Source organism: Vigna angularis, chromosome 11, assembly GCF_016808095.1.
Source record: "Vigna angularis cultivar LongXiaoDou No.4 chromosome 11, ASM1680809v1, whole genome shotgun sequence".
NCBI classification, from domain to species: domain Eukaryota; kingdom Viridiplantae; phylum Streptophyta; class Magnoliopsida; order Fabales; family Fabaceae; genus Vigna; species Vigna angularis.
Genome location: NC_068980.1, coordinates 3,932,148 through 3,949,448, shown reverse-complemented (window position 1 = coordinate 3,949,448; position 17,301 = coordinate 3,932,148). Strand labels below are relative to the sequence as shown.

General features: G+C 32.0%; 2 protein-coding genes across 4 annotated transcripts; one reads left to right on the top strand and one right to left on the bottom strand.

Moving 5' to 3' along the window:
- Positions 1 to 269: 269 nt before the first annotated feature.
- LOC108333195 (11S globulin seed storage protein Ana o 2.0101) lies at positions 270 to 3,136 on the bottom strand. Of its 2 annotated transcripts, none has more exons than XM_017568568.2 (3): positions 2,874 to 3,136; positions 976 to 1,696; positions 270 to 581 (listed from the first exon to the last, which is right to left on the bottom strand). In XM_017568568.2, the coding sequence occupies exons 1-3, from the start codon at positions 2,974 to 2,976 to the stop codon at positions 428 to 430; spliced, it is 978 nt and encodes a 325-aa protein (XP_017424057.1). In that variant the 5' UTR covers positions 2,977 to 3,136; the 3' UTR covers positions 270 to 427. The 2 variants fall into 2 exon arrangements, with proteins under 2 accessions (XP_017424057.1, XP_017424056.1); XM_017568567.2 differs by having other exon boundaries at positions 2,781 to 3,134.
- A 2,668-nt stretch (positions 3,137 to 5,804) lies between these two features.
- On the top strand, positions 5,805 to 16,595 carry LOC108333999 (nodulin homeobox). Of its 2 annotated transcripts, XM_052870486.1 has the most exons (19): positions 5,958 to 6,070; positions 6,949 to 7,003; positions 7,113 to 7,246; positions 7,322 to 7,480; positions 7,890 to 7,973; positions 8,050 to 8,178; positions 8,623 to 8,841; positions 10,243 to 10,368; positions 10,883 to 10,978; positions 11,239 to 11,394; positions 11,666 to 11,954; positions 12,072 to 12,197; positions 12,278 to 12,347; positions 14,180 to 14,243; positions 14,370 to 14,438; positions 14,658 to 15,194; positions 15,276 to 15,310; positions 15,684 to 15,817; positions 15,926 to 16,595. In XM_052870486.1, the coding sequence occupies exons 1-19, from the start codon at positions 5,984 to 5,986 to the stop codon at positions 16,192 to 16,194; spliced, it is 2,838 nt and encodes a 945-aa protein (XP_052726446.1). In that variant the 5' UTR covers positions 5,958 to 5,983; the 3' UTR covers positions 16,195 to 16,595. The 2 variants fall into 2 exon arrangements, with proteins under 2 accessions (XP_052726448.1, XP_052726446.1); XM_052870488.1 differs by lacking the exon at positions 5,958 to 6,070 and adding an exon at positions 5,805 to 5,950 and having other exon boundaries at positions 15,684 to 16,595.
- The last annotated feature ends 706 nt before the right edge of the window (positions 16,596 to 17,301 follow it).

Genomic DNA, 17,301 nt, shown 5'->3' with positions numbered 1-17,301 from the left:
TAATATATGATTTGGTTAAACAAGCAAGCACACGATGATATATGAAAAGAATGTTTTTGTTCTAATAGTAGACTATAGAATTTCAGCAAAATGGAATGGGGAAAAAACATAAAATGTTCGAGTTTGAATAATACATATTGGTTTTTTGTAATTATAAGCATCTATCTCCAGTATCTGTTGTTTAGGAATATATAACTGTGGTCACTATCTTGAATGATATAAAAGAATAAGAATAAAAGTTGGTTAAAAAGAAAGGATCAAAGAGCATGTAAGGTGAAATAATTCGAGTAAAATAAAGAAAAGACTTTCAAACAGTAAAGTAATTCCACTAATTTGGTTATTCCGTTACCCCTTTTATTTTCCGTTCAGACGGGATGGGGGAACCTTTACAACCAAACGATAATGGTGGATTGGTGGAATTTTTATTCTAATTTGGTGGAGGGAAGAAAATAGCATCGGAAGTCCTTTTTGAACGGAACAGTTGTTCCACTCCTGAATCTACATTGAAAGCAGCTTGCAGAACAGAAGGTGATAAAGCCTTCCACACAGAAGAACTTCCAGCCAAGTGGGTGAATACAGGACTGCCAAAGGGAAAATAATTATGGTTAGTAAAAAAGGATCATTGCATCAAGTTAAATTTATGGTTTTCATCAAGTAATACAGAATAGTTGTTCATCAATGGCGTTTTCATTTTCCAACCAAATAAAGACAGTAAGTACATTAGGATCAGCACTTTTCATCTATGATTAATGAAGGGTTCTAAAAGAAACTATTAAGACCAGAATTAAAGTGTAGAAGTTTGAAGTATAAATCAACTAAAAAGGGTTAAGTTTACTACATGGTTAGGACCAATATCAAATCCATTCTAGCAACAAAGAGAACATCAAATGAATAGTTACTTACTTCTGCACTGAAAATGTATAACAATAACAAATAAGATGAATCGACAATAATAAGGTGATGAGAAAGGCTTACTTAGGGGTGGTGATTATAGAGAACCACTCCATTCCCTCTGGATCAGCAATTTTTGAGACCACAAAAAACCTTGGCACAATGAACAAATTACCAGCTTTTATGGTTGTCTCCAAAACCCTATGACCATCAACTCCAACAACCTGAACCCGGCCACTACCCCTAACAATATAAGTAACCTGCAAAGCAGAATCACAAGAGAATCCCGGAGAGCACATGGCTCCTCCATCCAACCTCACAAGGTCAGCCCCTAGCCCAACATCACCAACCAAGGGAAGATTCTTGGTGTTCAACACCACAACCCTTCCACCACCCTTGATGTCAACATCCAATGGAGCCTCTTCACAGTTCAAGGCCATGCCAATCCGGTGCTCTGATTTAGGCTCGGGTAGTGTGATGCTTCCTTCCAACTGCACAACCCCTTTGCCCGATTGTTTTCCAACAAGGGTCTTGACATCACTCTCTTCCAAGTCCCAAGCTCTGCCCACAAACTCAGTGGAAAATCCCGTGAAGATTCCATTGGAACCAGTCAGAAAAAAGTCAGTGAATTCACCAGCCTTGTGAGCCTTGGAAGTGTCCCCAAGAAACAGAACAATCAACTCAGTTTCTTCTTTGTTATACCACCATGTTACAACACCAAAGGGGAGTGCGAGCGCATCCCCCTTCTTGATTGCAACAACCTTCTCTTCTGATTCAGGCAGCACTATTCCAGCCACTCCACTTCCTATGGAATGATAACAGAAGTTCACAAATAATCAGTACAATAACATAACACAAATTCACAAATAATCAGTACAATAATCACTTCATTTCAGGTTTCATAAACTTTTCTAAATCAATGTATTTTAAAAATATAAAAATAAACTCAACAATTAACTTTTTATTAATTTCATTAAGTTTTGAGAAATATTTCGAAATAATTGTTCTAAAAACCAACAAAACAGAAATAAAAAAATAAAAATAACATTTTCACATCTTCCATTTTCATCCTTTTCAATCTCTCTCACTTTTTATCTAAGCAACCTTCTTTAGCTACATTTTGAAAAAAATAAATAATAAAATTATAAAATACATAAATTCACAAATAATCAGTACAATAACATAAATTCATAATTTGAAACAAAGAATCACTCAGGGCTTATTTAATCCCCTTTTTGTCTTATTTCAGGTTCATAAACTTTTCTAAATAAATGAATTTTAAAAATATAAAAATATAAAAATAAACTCATCTAAATCAATCCCACATTGATCAGCAATAAATTTCTTATTAATTTCGTTAAGTTTTGAGAAATATTTTAAAATAATTGTTCTAAAAACCAACAAAACAGAAATAGAGAAAACTTTTTCACATCTTCCCTTTTCATCCTTTTCAATCTCTCTCACTCTTTACCTAAGCAATCTTCTTAAAAAATATAAAATACAAACACACTCTTAAAAAAAATTAGTTTAATTTGAAAATACGGTTAGGTCAAGGTAAACATGACTTCAAAACAAGTATTACAAAGTCAAAAAGTATATTTAATTAAATCCTTAATTTCCAAAACAAAAATGAGATTACACTAAGGATCCCATTTTTTTTAACATAAAATCTCGAATCAGCTATTAAATCAATATCCGATTTCACATACGACAAGTTACCTTCACAAATCGATGCATCGGAAAAGAATCATCCAATAAAAATTCAGAAGAAAATAATTGCCACCGAGAAATTTCCTACCAATAATTCGGATCAGTTGTATAATATTAAAAACACAATTGATTCAGGACAATGATTGAACGTATTAAAAGAAGTAACAGAGCGAAGATACCCTGAAGAACATAGGCGACTTTAGAGGAGTCAGAATATCGAGGAAGGGCGAACCCATTTTTGTGCAGAGAAAGTTTGGCTGCACCAATGTTACCTTCGCGAAGCATGGGAAGCTCAGAGGGGGACCAGGCGAAGTAAGACCCACCATCGCCTTCATAAACTTTCTTCGCCAACTTGGGAGAAAGACCAATCTCCATCTTCTTCGCTTGTTCAGTGGACCAGGAGATTACAGAGAGATTTTGGAGTTTACACTTATATCTGATACGAAGCGTGAAAACACCGTGGGTATATATAAAAGTGAGTGTAACAGAAACGGAAGCATTTTAGTGACACTTCACGATTCATCCAAAATCAATGCAGGTAGGTAATTCAACTGCTTTTCTCTTTTTAAACACTTCAATTAATGATAATAAAAAATAATTAAGATTTACACGCGCTGTATTAAATGATACTTATTTGTAACTATATAGTTTTTGCAGCTTATTTTTAATTTAATGTTTGAATAACAAGGTATTTGTTTTAATTTAATTGAGATTTAATTTACAAGAGACATTAACCTGCAAGGTTGTGCATTTGATTATTAAGTATTTTATTTATTAATTATTTGTTTAAAATTAAAATCTTACTATTAAAATGTAGATGAGATGATAATTAGTCTGTGGTAGGCTAGAAGTTGTTAGATTGGTTTAAATAAAAGATGGAGACCAAGAAATCAAGAATGGTGAGGTTAGAAAAATAAATTGTTTTTTTTTTCTTCTTAGAAGTTTTGAAATTTTGGTAGAAATTGAAATCTTAGTTTTTGAGGATGTTTGATATTTGTAACATGATTAAAGAGCTAATGTGGTGTTTGTTTCTACCTTTCCCATATTTCTATTTTCTTTAATACATCTGGATGGGAAATTTTAAGAGATAATTGTTTCTTTTAGATAATCTAAAACATTCTATGATAAAATGTGTTATTTTAGAAAAAAAAAATAAGGGAATTGAAATCATAGAAATTTATGCAAAATAATTAAGATATTTAAAATTATAAAATTCCAAATTTCAGTTAAGAATAAAAAATTATAAAAAAAAATATATTTTATAAATTCATATTTACTTTCTTTGTATTTTTTAATTTAATTTTAGTTAACTTGATTAAGACATGTTGATAGGATGACTAGTTGTTTATTTTTTTTTTCATTTACATTGATAGTAGTTGTTGTTTTACTTAACTTTGTTAGAATTATTTTTATTCTTGTAAATTATTATTATTTCTTACTCAATATGAGATATATTTTTTTATGGATGCAAATTTAATTTTTTGGATTGGAGACTTTTTTTTGGTGGATGTCAATTGGATTTTTTGGATTCACATTTGATATGATTATTTTTTGTCATTTTAATATTTTTAGTGATTTATTTATCATTAACAATGTTTTATATTTATGAAAATATAAATAGTAGACTTTGTAAAAATACAAAAGATAAAACATGTGCAAAAATAGAATAGAAACTAAACATGTGTAAAGGATATGTAGTATTGACTCACTAAGAATATAAATTAGTGTATGAATAAATTGATGTAATGTATATTGTTATGTTTGTTTAATCAATGTAATGACAAACTGATTCAATATGTGTTGTTAGACTCATCTAACTAGTATATGGACGTACTCGTCTAATATGTATTGTTAGACTCGTCTAATTAGTATATAAACAAAGTTGAATAATGTATATTGTAAAACTAGTTTAATTAGTATATAAACAAACTTGAATAATGTCGTCATAGAATTGAGAGAGTTGTCTAATGTGTATTAATAGATTCATCTATTATGTGAATGAATAAACTCGTCTAACATATTGTTACTAATCTAACTAATATATTAACAAACTCATATATTGTATATTCTTAGACTCATCTAATTAATGTATGAAATGACAATAAACTCTAGCCACCTACAAACCTAACATTTTCCAACATACAATCACATAAGAACACTTAACGTGATGCACAATTACATATTCATAATTTTAGACACCAACAATAAACCATGCATCTCATTAGTTAAGATTAGTGTTGACGACACCCTTTACTTTTACGAATTCTTAATTATATATTTAAACCTACAAAGTTTTATATTTAATGAAAATTATAAAATATAATTCGATTAAAGATAATTTTGTAAGTATCAAAATCTTTCACGTGAGAGTAGAAGAAACAGATATATCTTAAAAGGATAATTTTGAACAAAATCTGCATACACCAAACAAAGATGATAATCACCTCTATTAATTGTTATAAATTAAAACATATAGCAATAACTATATGCTATTACTATTGAACATTGATTAAAGAGTTAAATTTTGGTATTCTTGTTAAGAAGTTTACAAAAGTTTAAACAAGGATGAAATTTAATTGAAACTAGGGTGATATTCTAATGTGAAATTTAATTGAAATAAATATTCCTGTTGAAATGTTCATGTTAATACTTGTTTGCTAAAAGAACGAAAAGATAGAAATGTTCACAATTAAAAGGAAAATAAAATTATAACCAACAAAATTCTTTATTATATGTAAATAATTGAAAACACGTGTAACATAATCTTTTAAAAAATCAAATATATTTTTAAATTTTGACGTAAAATTAAAATGTGTTTATATATCAAATTTTAATATAATTAAATTTTTAAATTTTAAAAATAAATAAATATAATTATTTTAATTTAATTATTAAAATTATTTTTAACTTGTGAAATAATGTTTTAAACTGATGTTTGAATGATTTATTATTAAAATGTTTGAAGTATTGTTTAATACTAAAAAAATATTTAGTATTAAGTTAAGACGATTATATCAATTTTTTAAATTTAAAAATTAGAATATATCAAAATTTAGAATTTTCCCATTTCTCGTTAAGAATTACAAACATTTAACGTAATTTTAAGTATAAGAATGTTATGTTAATGAGTCAATATTTGCACTGGGAAATGGTAAATGAATTGCTTACGTTTTACGTGTATAAAATGACATACTAGAAGACTCGACTAGACTTTCTCATCATACGAACCCTATTGGACTAACCCTTCTATCCTCTCGAGCTGCTGCATCCTTTTTTCTCAGTGCCAAACAACACTGACAGATACTTTTATGAAACCAGATTTATCGTTTGGGTCAATATTCAAGCTTTGGTAATTACCAATTTTCTCTGGTCACTGTTTTTCATGATTGGATTTATGAATCTCTTTCCATGGTTAGAATTTTGTGACCTAGATTGTGGTTTTATTGAGGCTATCAAAACCGGAGACACTGTAAGAGTTATAAATCTATTTCTTTTATTGTCTGTGTCATTTTTTTAAGCAGAATAACATTTTGCATAATCTGCATGGTTAGGAAATTCTTGAGATAACATCAATATCTTCTACAGATTGGTTAAGGGATTAAATGCATGATTCTGTATTTTATTTGATTCCATTTTTGAGATCTTATATAAGTTATATGTCCCATAGGGGGGAGATTGCTGGATGACCTAGATGAACATTATTGATGACAAATTACATGTTTTGTCCAGTATCCGAAAAGTGTAATTGCTGTGGGTACTAAATACTATCTCTTTAGTGATTTGCCCAAATTTCTAACAAAATTACGAAAATTTAGATAGGTAAAAGAGTTTTTTTAATAAATGCTAAACTTAGTGATTGCAGTAATAGATGTCGGACCGGAATACTGGAGAACCCCCTACCCCGTTATAACTTTGAAGATGAATTTGTGATGTTAAATTTGTTTTATTGGTGAATTGCTTCATGCTTTGTAATTCTGTGCACTGAAGGTCAATCTCATATTTAGAACATGTGGTGTGCCCATGTGTTGCCCTCTGGAGAGGAAGCTAAATCTGCTTTGATGACTAAACAAGATGCGACATTGAAAAATAGTTAAAATTCTTGTGCTTCATCGATACATTTTTTTTCATGAAATATTAGCCTGTTCTGGGAGCAAGAAATGTCTGCCATCAAGCCTATGGCTCTTCCTAGTGTTGTTGACATGAACTGACAACTTCTGTTCCAAATTGTAAAATGTTCTATTATCTTAGGCTTACAAGTCATGCCCTTGGATATTAATTACTTGATCTATGTATGTGTCTTACATGTTTTGTTGCATCTTGATAATGACGCAATGTTTGTTTTTCCAGTCTTCTTATCATTTCTCAAGAATGAGGATTGCCAAGGAAGAATCATCGAGCAGTGCTGCACAGGCAAGTGGTTAACTCTTAATTATAACTTGGATCCATGAGACCCTCCTACCCCCTATTATCATTCTCAACGGCTGGAGTGTGAATATCTTCTATTTATTAACTTGAACAGGCAATAAGCTTGATATCAGCAGTGAAGGAATTGCAAGGGGTCACTGTTCTGGATCTCAATAAATTATTGAGAGACTCTGAAAATTTCACTATTCAGCACCTTACTGAAAAAGGATCAACGCTGAAGGTTGTCTTATACTCAACTTCATAATGCTATTTGATATTTTTTTTATCATATTGTTATTTTTTGTAACATGCACAGATTGATATGGAAAAACTTGCGGGATCTCTTCCGTTGCATCTCAGTACCCTGTTGATGTCAGCTGTCAGAAATGAAGCCTTGTTCAGATACTTGTTACGTGGCATTCGACTATTGCATTCCTTGTGTGATTTAGCCTCCCGAAATTCTAAATTCGAGCAGGTTAATATTAATAAGCCTGTTTACAATTTATCTTATTTGCTCGTCGTTAAAATTTTTTGTGTTTTCCACGTGTGTGGCAAAGACACATTATTTGAATGTTGAAGAATGATATTTATTAAAATTCCTCTTTAGTTTGAACAGCATTGGTCGGACACTAAATAATGCCTTTTTGTTAAAAATAAAGGATTAGGTTGGTAGGAGTTTTTTACCTGCATGGAATATTTACTTTTATTACATTAATTTCTTTGCAGTTCACATCATACTAATATGGGGGTCATTGTTTGGCAAAGAAATATAAGTATTTTTGAGTTTTCATGACCCTGCACACTTTATTCAATGTGTGTGTATTGCTTTTTGAAAATTATAGTGATGCTGTGGTTCTGATTTTTGTATCACAATATGATTTCAGATTTTGCTAGATGATGTGAAAATTATGGAACAGCTGACTGACTTGGTTTTCTACATGCTAATTGTTCTTGGTGGATACAGAAAGGTTTTAAATTGTTTGGTTCATTACAGTACGATCTTTCTCTGTCTTGTTTCTATATTAAGATTAACTCATGTTGCAGGAATGCCATGCTTTCAGTGATATGCCTCTTTTGCATTCAACTCTTGTTGCATGCAATTTACATCTATTGACAGGGTTCATTTCAACACAATGGCAAGATATCGTTCATGTATTGCTTGCGCACCCCAAGGTACAAGTTCATTTCCACCCTATGTTTTGGACACTCGATTCAGAAATATTATTCTGTTAGTGTCCATTTGTTGCATTTTTTAAAAACAAACTTATTATAATGTTACCATTATTTATATCTCTTTTCTTAAATTTCACTTTTCTATCTGAAATTTCTGTTGCTCTCTAAACTTAAAAAATAAAAACGAACACAATACAAATTGGGTATCATTTCTTTCAATCCAGTTGTTGCATGCATTTTAGAATTTCTTTCCAGTCAGCTAATAATATTTTTTTTTCCTTTAACCTCTGTTTCAAACCAATTCTCCTCAAAAGCTTAAGGTATGAGGTGAAAGCATATGAATGGTTTTATTATGTCTAATAAATACATCTATTAACTATGTTATTTTGTTTATTTTCTGATAATACATTGTGGTTCTGTGGCTAATCATGAATTATATGACAGATTGACATATTTATGGATGCAGCTTTTGGATCAGTTCGCATGGTTGTTAGTTTTCTTGAGAATACACTTGGAGCATATCAAGAAGATGTTTCTGTGGAATCAAATCTTACTGCAGAACAAATAGTTTATTATCTGTGCCAGCAGTGTGAAGCTTCTCTGCAGTTTCTTCAGGCACTTTGCCAACAGAAATTGTTTAAGGAGCGCCTGCTAAAGAATAAGGTCGAATCTTACAATCTTCTTAAATATGGAAAGGAAAATCTGTGTCTCTGAATATATGTATGTATGTGTATTAATATATATATATATATATATATATATATATATATATAGATAGATAGATATATGTCTGAATGTATATTTATATTTGACAAAATTCGTCTAGAGTTTGATAGGAGACAAGGAGCTTGGTTGCATCCCCTGTCTTGGTTGTTATATAATTTATTGAAATTGGGTAGCTACGTAAACAAATTCTAGCCAAATTCCTTCAATTAAGGTTATGTAAATATGCCTTTCTTCTAGAAAGAAAACGTCACCAGCAGTTTACATCTTTTTACTCTCCTTCAAAACGACCCTCTCCCCCTTAATTGAGAAACAACCAAAAACGTAGCAGTGTGTCAATTTTGGACATTTTTACTCATTGTTGTGCTTGGCTAGCACATGTTATCAAGTCTCTTTGTCTATTTACATGGTGCTTGACACTTTGTTTTGTTTTCTTAGTTGGTTGGTAGTTTTTCCTTTCTAAGAAGGATAATTTTTTTTTGTATCACTTTTTTTTTCCACTTCCCTGGAAAAATTATTGTTAGATCTTCTCCTCTTCCTTAGCAGCTTTATCTTTCTCTAGGCATCACAACCAATTTTTTTTTTTATGATATAAATTTTCAACCATGAGTTTTTCTTGCTTGATGGTATAACACTTGACACCTCTGTTGATAATAACAGGTAGTTTTCTAAAACGGAATAGTGACCTACCTCTACGTAATTTTTTGTGTGGGCTTATTTGCGTCTAGATCTAATGGAATATTCTTCGTACTTTTTTTTCCGTCAAATATCACACTGTTTTATGCATTTAATTTCCTTCACCAGTTAATTTTTTTAATTAAACTGGATTGACACTGAGGATCCTATGGAGAAGAAGCTTTCTTAGAATAGTCAACATTGAGGATTAGAGTTCAAATTTCTGATTTAGAAGTTTTAATGCTAGTCCTATAAAAGCAATAATGTTCTCATTTCTTTTAATATTTATAAGCAGCCCTTCTTTTATGCCCATATTATCTAGTATGAATACTCTATTGTTCTCCTTATATCTTGAATACTTTTAGGTTTCGGAACTCTTTCATAAAATGCTTTGAATTCTATGTTCCAAAATTCTATGATTTTTGTTAATCTGCTTTAGAGTTGGCTAATCTACCAACTCTTAGTTACTGTGTTGTGGCATTAACTATATAGAGGGAGAAGTAAAAGTTTTAGGTGTTGGAAATTCCACTTGACAAACTAGATACTTTCAACAGTCAGTAGTGGATATGCTTAAGGTCATTGCATTGATTTGGTTCATTGATGAGCTGTTGAGCTCTATATGTATATATATCTGCATGAGCTCATGTGTTTTTGCTCCACTTACAGGAATTATGTGAAAAGGGAAGCATTCTTTTTCTGGCTCGATCCATTTTGAAGTTACACATTCAGCCATCTTTTCCATCCAGGGTCATGGCTGCTATTTCTAGGCTAAAGGCTAAAATACTATCTATTGTGAGTCCAATTACAAAATTTGCTATAATTCATTGGATTTAACTTTAGAAAAGCCTCAATTTGATTTTATGAAGTTATGTGTGTCATCACATTAGTCATCCGAAGTTATTTGACTACAAATTGGTCTATCAAAGATTAGTTTTTGTTTCCATTCTGTCCTCACAAGATTTTTCTGCGAAATTAGTTTCTAAAAGATAATTTATCACCAAATTAGCCGTTAGAATCTTTTTGTCACCATTTTAGTCTTTAATGACAAAAATGATGACATTGTAGATTTTTAAGACGACTAATTTAGTGATGGTTAAATATTTGAGGGACAAATAGATTGACAAAATATTTGGAGGACAAATATGGTTATTATTTAAATATTTGAGGAATTAATTTGGTGATATAAGACGTTGAAGGACTAACTAGGTGACACATCTAACTTTGGGGGACCAAATAGAGGATTTTTTTAATGTACTTTATAATTTATGCTTATTGTTAACAACACAACACTGCTTTCTTTACTCAGCTGCTGAGTTTGTGTGAAGCAGAAAGCATTTCTTATCTTGATGAAGTAGCCAGCTCAGCACGAAGTTTGGATTTGGCTAAATCTGTTGCATTAGAGGTTAGGTTTCTGCTGTTAGCTTTTATTGCAAACTATTCAAGACAAGGAAGCAGTTTTGGTGAGATTTTTCTGATAACCAATGAAAATTGTTGCCAACTTTTTCTGCTACTTCCTGTCATTTGATTATAAACTGGGTTTTGATTTCTGAGTACTAAACATATATGGATTATTGAGTAATGTACAAATCTTTTATGGTCTGCAGTATGCATCAATGCCACAAAGCATGACACTCTCTTTATTACTTGCGATGAATGATGTAGGTTTTTGACTTGTTGAAGAAAGCTTTTGGAAGAGATCCAGGGCATCTCACTGTTGACAGAAGTGACCCAATGGGGTTTGTACAGCTCAATGCAATGCGTCTTGCTGACATCTTCTCTGATGATTCAAACTTTCGATCTTACATGATACTTTGTTTTGTAAGTCCATTTTATATTAGTGTTGACTTGTTTTAGTATCATTGACTACACATACACATCCAATTTGCTGTAAACATAGTGTTAGGTGGTATAAACATCATTCTGTTTTGTTTGTAAAACTACTCTAAATTTAATTAGAGACAAGATATTATGCACTCCTTGTTTTATCTTTTCATTTATAACTGCTGCTTTATGATATTTTACTTGATTTATTAGACATATTACAATCAGCCATAGGAAATTTGATTTTTTCCTTTGCATGTGATTCCAGACTAAAGTTCTGACAGCAATAATTTCACTCTCCCATGGAGATTTTTTATCCTGTTGGTGTTCATCTAATCTGCCAGAGATGGAGGAAGATGCCAGTCTTGAATATGATATATTTGCTGCAGTTGGATGGATTTTAGATAATACTACACTAGATGTAAGAAAAGCTACAAATTTGGAATTCAACCTAGTCCCTAACAGCATGCCTAAGGCTTCTTATGCACATCATAGGACATCATTGTTTGTCAAGTTCTTTGCAAACCTTCATTGTTTTGTTCCCAACATATGCGAAGGTTGGTTCTTAGTCAGTATTCCCAAAATTTCTGAGCCATATTTGATTGTTTTACCGGTATATGTATTTCCACATTCCATTTATCCTTGTCTTTTTTTCTCGTAATTTTAATCCCCAGAGCAGGAGAGGAACCTTTTTGTTCTCAAGGTCATGGAGTGCCTTCAAATGGATCTATCTAACTTGCTACCTGGATTTTCTTTTGGTTCTGATGCTCCTAAAGCTGCCATTGCTTGCAAAAACCTTCGTAATAATCATTCTCAATTATTTATTTTGGAGTTATGAGCAATATATGGTTATTTTCTTACTTGTAATGACTTTTTGTAGGCTCATTGTTAAGTCATGCAGAATCTTTGATTCCAAAATTCTTAAATGTGGAGGATGTGCAACTTTTAAGGTTACCTTCTTTTAGATTTCTTTGTAGCACTATGTACTTTGCCTTTAGCGTGACAGATTTTAAACTCTTGTTTAAGTGGTTATGCATGTATAAGGCATATAAGTGGGGTTGAGTGTGATGCATGAGCATTATGGTAGCTCCTTATACCACTTGATTAAACTGGAAAATGATCTGAGGCTAATTGAGGAACCTCACCTTCTTTGTTTTATTCGTAGGAATGTTTTTTAAGGATTATGTTGATTTGAACATTCTTTTTCATTTTCGAATGGAGATTATGTCATATACACAAAATGGCATAGAATACACTCTTCTGATTTTGGAGCATTTACCATTTATATATATATTTTTTAGTGTTAATAAGTGGGTTTTAAGCCTAACTCAATCCTACAAAACTGGTTTTGTAAGGTGATATTTGAACTTATATACTCTAAATTGACCTCATCTCTAGTCAATAGGGGACTTCCAACACACCTTCCTCATGCCGAGATATATATACATCTCGAGCGTGAGACTAGACATTAATTAGTGGTCTGATAGCGGCATGATAGTTGGTGAAACAATATATCCAACAAACAACAAATCTCGCTAGGATAGGTTCTAACAACGACCGGCTGGTGGACTTTAAGCATAATTTAATCCTACAAAACTGGCTTGTGAGGTGAGGTTTACACCCGCTTATATACTCTAAATTGACCTTATCTTTAGTCAATGTAGGACTTTCAACACACCTCACTCACGCTAAGGTATATACTTCTCGTATGTGAGACTAAACATTAATGAGTGGTCCAATAGCATATGGAACAATATGCCAAACAAACAACAAATCTCGTTAGGATAGACTTTAACTCATGACTATGATACCATGTTAAGAGGTGGACTTTAGGCCTAAATTAACCTTATGAAACTGATTTGTAAGGTGAGATTTGCATTCACTTTTATATATATATATATATATATATATATATATATATATATATATATATATATATATATATATATATAAATTGATTTTATCTCTAGTCAATGTTAGACTTCCAACAATTAACTTTAGTCAGTTTTGGGTATTTCTTTCTACCCTTTCTAAATTTACTTAGTAAGAAGTATTTAAAAATTAAAATAATTGCATTGCTATCTTCTCAATTTATTTGGAGATTGGAGAAACAAGAATAACTATCATGCTGAGGAGAGTGATCATTGCAGCTGTTATGCAGATGGCAAGAGCTAGTGTGTAAAATTATTATATGGTTGCACCAAATGCAAAAGGCAATTCTATAATTATTCTAATTATTGACATATTTTCTTTACAAGGTTGTATATATTTTTATTCATTTTAATTAAAGTCTGAACTGTTGTTTTCTGTGACAAAATAGTTTAAAGAATGGTGTTGAGGTCATTTTGCAGTCCAATTGCGATTTTGTTGCTCCATTGCAACAGTTCATGTGATTAAAATTTACATTGCAATTGTGGGTAGCTATGCAAGTATAATATTGCGCCTGCAATAATATGGTCTGCAATTTGTAAATCTGATGCTGGGATGGACCAGACATTAAAAAATCAAACCAAAATTTTAATAAATCTAGTTTTAAACTATTCACAACAAATGTTTTTGGAAATCGACTTCTAATTCTATCATTTCTTTTTTTCATATTTTTTGGGTGACTTTGTTCCCTCTCATCTTCATTTTCCCCCATCCCCAGTCACTTCTGCTCCCTGGTTAAGCCTATCTGCCATTTATTTTTCTGTAATTATTTTAGCTCCTAAGGTCCCGAATTGTATTGTCATAAATGTCATGTTAGTTTGACAAATAACTTTGTTTTGTGAATTGCTTGCAGAGTGTTTTTTGGTGAATTACAATCACTGTTTGCAGCTAATGGATTTGGGGAAAATCAAGTCCAAGTAAATCTTTTTCCTATAATTTGAAACATTAATGTCTTTTTCCGATATATATCTTTTTCTCTTTTACTCGGATGGTTTCATGTTCTTGTATAAATGTGCCTTTATCATTCTGCTGGGAAAACTCAGGATAGCAAATTTGAGGAGTCATTATCTTGGGACAAGATTTCTAAGTTCAACATCAATGAACATTATCAGGTATATGCAAGTTTTTTTTTTTACTAACATTTTAATGATCAAATTGTATTTTTTACATTTTTGTTCATAAAGTAATTAAAATTATATCTACTTTAGAACTAGAAAATTCCTGTCAAATAATAAAATACAAGTAAAACTGTTCTCAAATTGGATTATTATTAGGTTAGCATGTAGCTTGTCCTGAACTTAGTAACTCAAAAAAAGTTTGATTTCCTCTAGGAGGCACAGAGTGCAGGGGGATGTCCACCAGCTTTAACTGAAAAAGAACATGCTGATCTTAATAAGAAGGGTGGTAACTTCAAGGAAGGAATGTCTGAGAATTCTTCATTTCCGGACATGGACCAACATAATACCCGAGTTGAAGAGACAAATCAAGGCAAGGGCTTAAATAGGCAAAATCAGGTGGATGATAAAGGCATACCTGGTAAAAGTGCATCAGGAGGAGCAAGAGATATGGACAAGGATGCTCAGAATGTTGAAACAAGTGGTTCAGATACTAGTTCTGCAAAAGGAAAGAATGTTGTTGATCATATGGATATTGGAGAACTTTCAAAATCAAATGAACGTCTTAAAAGAACTGCGGTTGAGGAAAATCCAGAGGATGAAAAGATTGAGCTTTCACAAAGGAGAAAACGGAAGCGAACAATAATGAATGATAAACAGGTGATGCTGATTGAGAGGGCACTCAAAGATGAGCCTGACATGCAGCGAAATGCAGTTTCACTTCAATCATGGGCTGAAAAACTAAGTGTGCATGTATGTTAAAAGCAAATAATCATTTTTGAGTAATATTTGATTGACATAATTCCTGATACTTTCTTGCATTATGTTTTCCAGGGTTCCGAGGTTACATCTTCACAGCTTAAAAATTGGTATGCCTCTATGAAGCTTTATCATATAGTTTTTTAATTTTGTATTTTTTGTTTCTCTTGTTATACATTCTCTTTTGTTGGAATTCAGGACATATATCATATATCAAGATTTCTTTAACAAATTATTGAGACCTGTTTATTATCTTATCCAAAGCTCTAAACTATTAGTAGGTAAATAATTTTTGTAATTATATTTTAATAATGCTTAGTGGGGATGGGGAACAGAGCATTGAATTTATTGGTCTCTTCAATATTATTGTGCATTTCTTGGATATTGAAACATTACATGCAACTCGGTTGTGAAGCCTTAATTATTAAGCAATTGGCATTATCCGGATTGATTTGTAATTGGATTTCATGTTTGTTGTATTAGGTTGAACAACCGCAAAGCTAGGCTTGCTCGCACAGCTAGGGATGTTCGCGCAGCAGGAGGTGATGTTGACAATCCTGTCCTAGAAAAGCAAAGAGGGCAAGTACCTGGGTCCTATGACTCACCTGAGAGTCCAGGTGACGTATCACTTGCTGCGAGAATAGCTTCAGGCGATAATAAACCAGAGCCTTCTCTGGCTCGATTTGTTGATGTTGGTTCTCCAGAATTTGGTCGTTGCAATGCAGGTCAGTATGTTATGCTTGTTGGTGCACGAGGTGATGAACTTGGCAGAGGAAAAGTGTTTCAGGTGCATGGTAAGTGGTATGGGAAGAGTTTGGAGGAATCAGCCACCTGCGTTGTGGATGTTTCTGAGCTCAAAGCTGATAAAGGCATGCGGCTACCCTATCCATCAGAAGCCACTGGCACTACATTTGCAGAGGCTGAAACAAAGTTTGGTGTCATGAGGGTGTTATGGGGTTCGAACAGAGTTTATCCATTGCGGTCTGAAATCTGAATGAGTTTAATTACGCTTTCATTAGCTGCCAGCAGCTATTCATCTGGTACTTGCTGCAAACTGTTGTCAATCTTACTTGTGGTTCCCTGAATGGACATATTTTCTATTTTCCATAATCATTAGCTGAAGGGATACTAGATGACTTAGTTGAGAAGATCAATACCTGATAGAGAAGAGTTCAGTAAGGGATGGGAAGACAGAAGTCGATAGTTATGAGAACACAAGGGTGATTCCGCAATGTAAGATAGTTTAGTTTAGGATATAAACAAGAGGCATAGTCGTCAGAAAAAAAATGTTAGTAGGTCTTGTACAAAATTTGTTTCTCGGAAAGAATTGTCCCTGCGTCCTGACAATTGAAAATATTCGAAACAATGGTAACGGGGGATAAGATTTGAGTCTGAGATCTCTCAAAAGTTTAAGACTTGTTTAATTTAAAGGGAAACTATGGAGGCAAATTTTGTTTACAATAACGATTGCAAATCTTGCTTATTTCATGTCAAGAGTTTAAGAAGAAAAGTGTGGAGTTCTTTTTTGGATTCGTGAAAAGGGAATCATAATTCAAACTGATTGCATAAAATTAATCTGCTTGAAAATCAATTGTCTGGTTAATGTGACTTTTAGACCAATTATTTTATATTGTAGAAAAAACCTTGATTTTATTTATGAAATTATTTAGAGATTTATACTGTAATTATGATGGAAAAAAAAGTTTTCAATGTCCATGTTAATATAAAATAATTCCGAAACAAAAAATGCTACAATTTTAATCTGTCGGAACATCTGCTTTTATTAAAAAATAAATGGACAAAATAACGACAGCTTCAAAACATTTGCATTTGGAGCAAGAAAAAAGCTTTTTTCAGTAAACATAACCTTTTCAAAATAAACGAAAACAGTCATGCTCGGATGAGATGTTATTTACGTTGGATAGAAAAATAATCACAGGCTGTTGAGTATTTTATCACCAGCCAATGAAGTAGCTGATTTTATTTGACTATTTTGGTCTAGGAGTTCCAATAAAGCAGTTACCTCTAGCACCAAAAAATGTTTTTCTACGTTTTCTACATTTAGGATGGGTTAATCTGGAAGATAAAAGAATAATTCCAA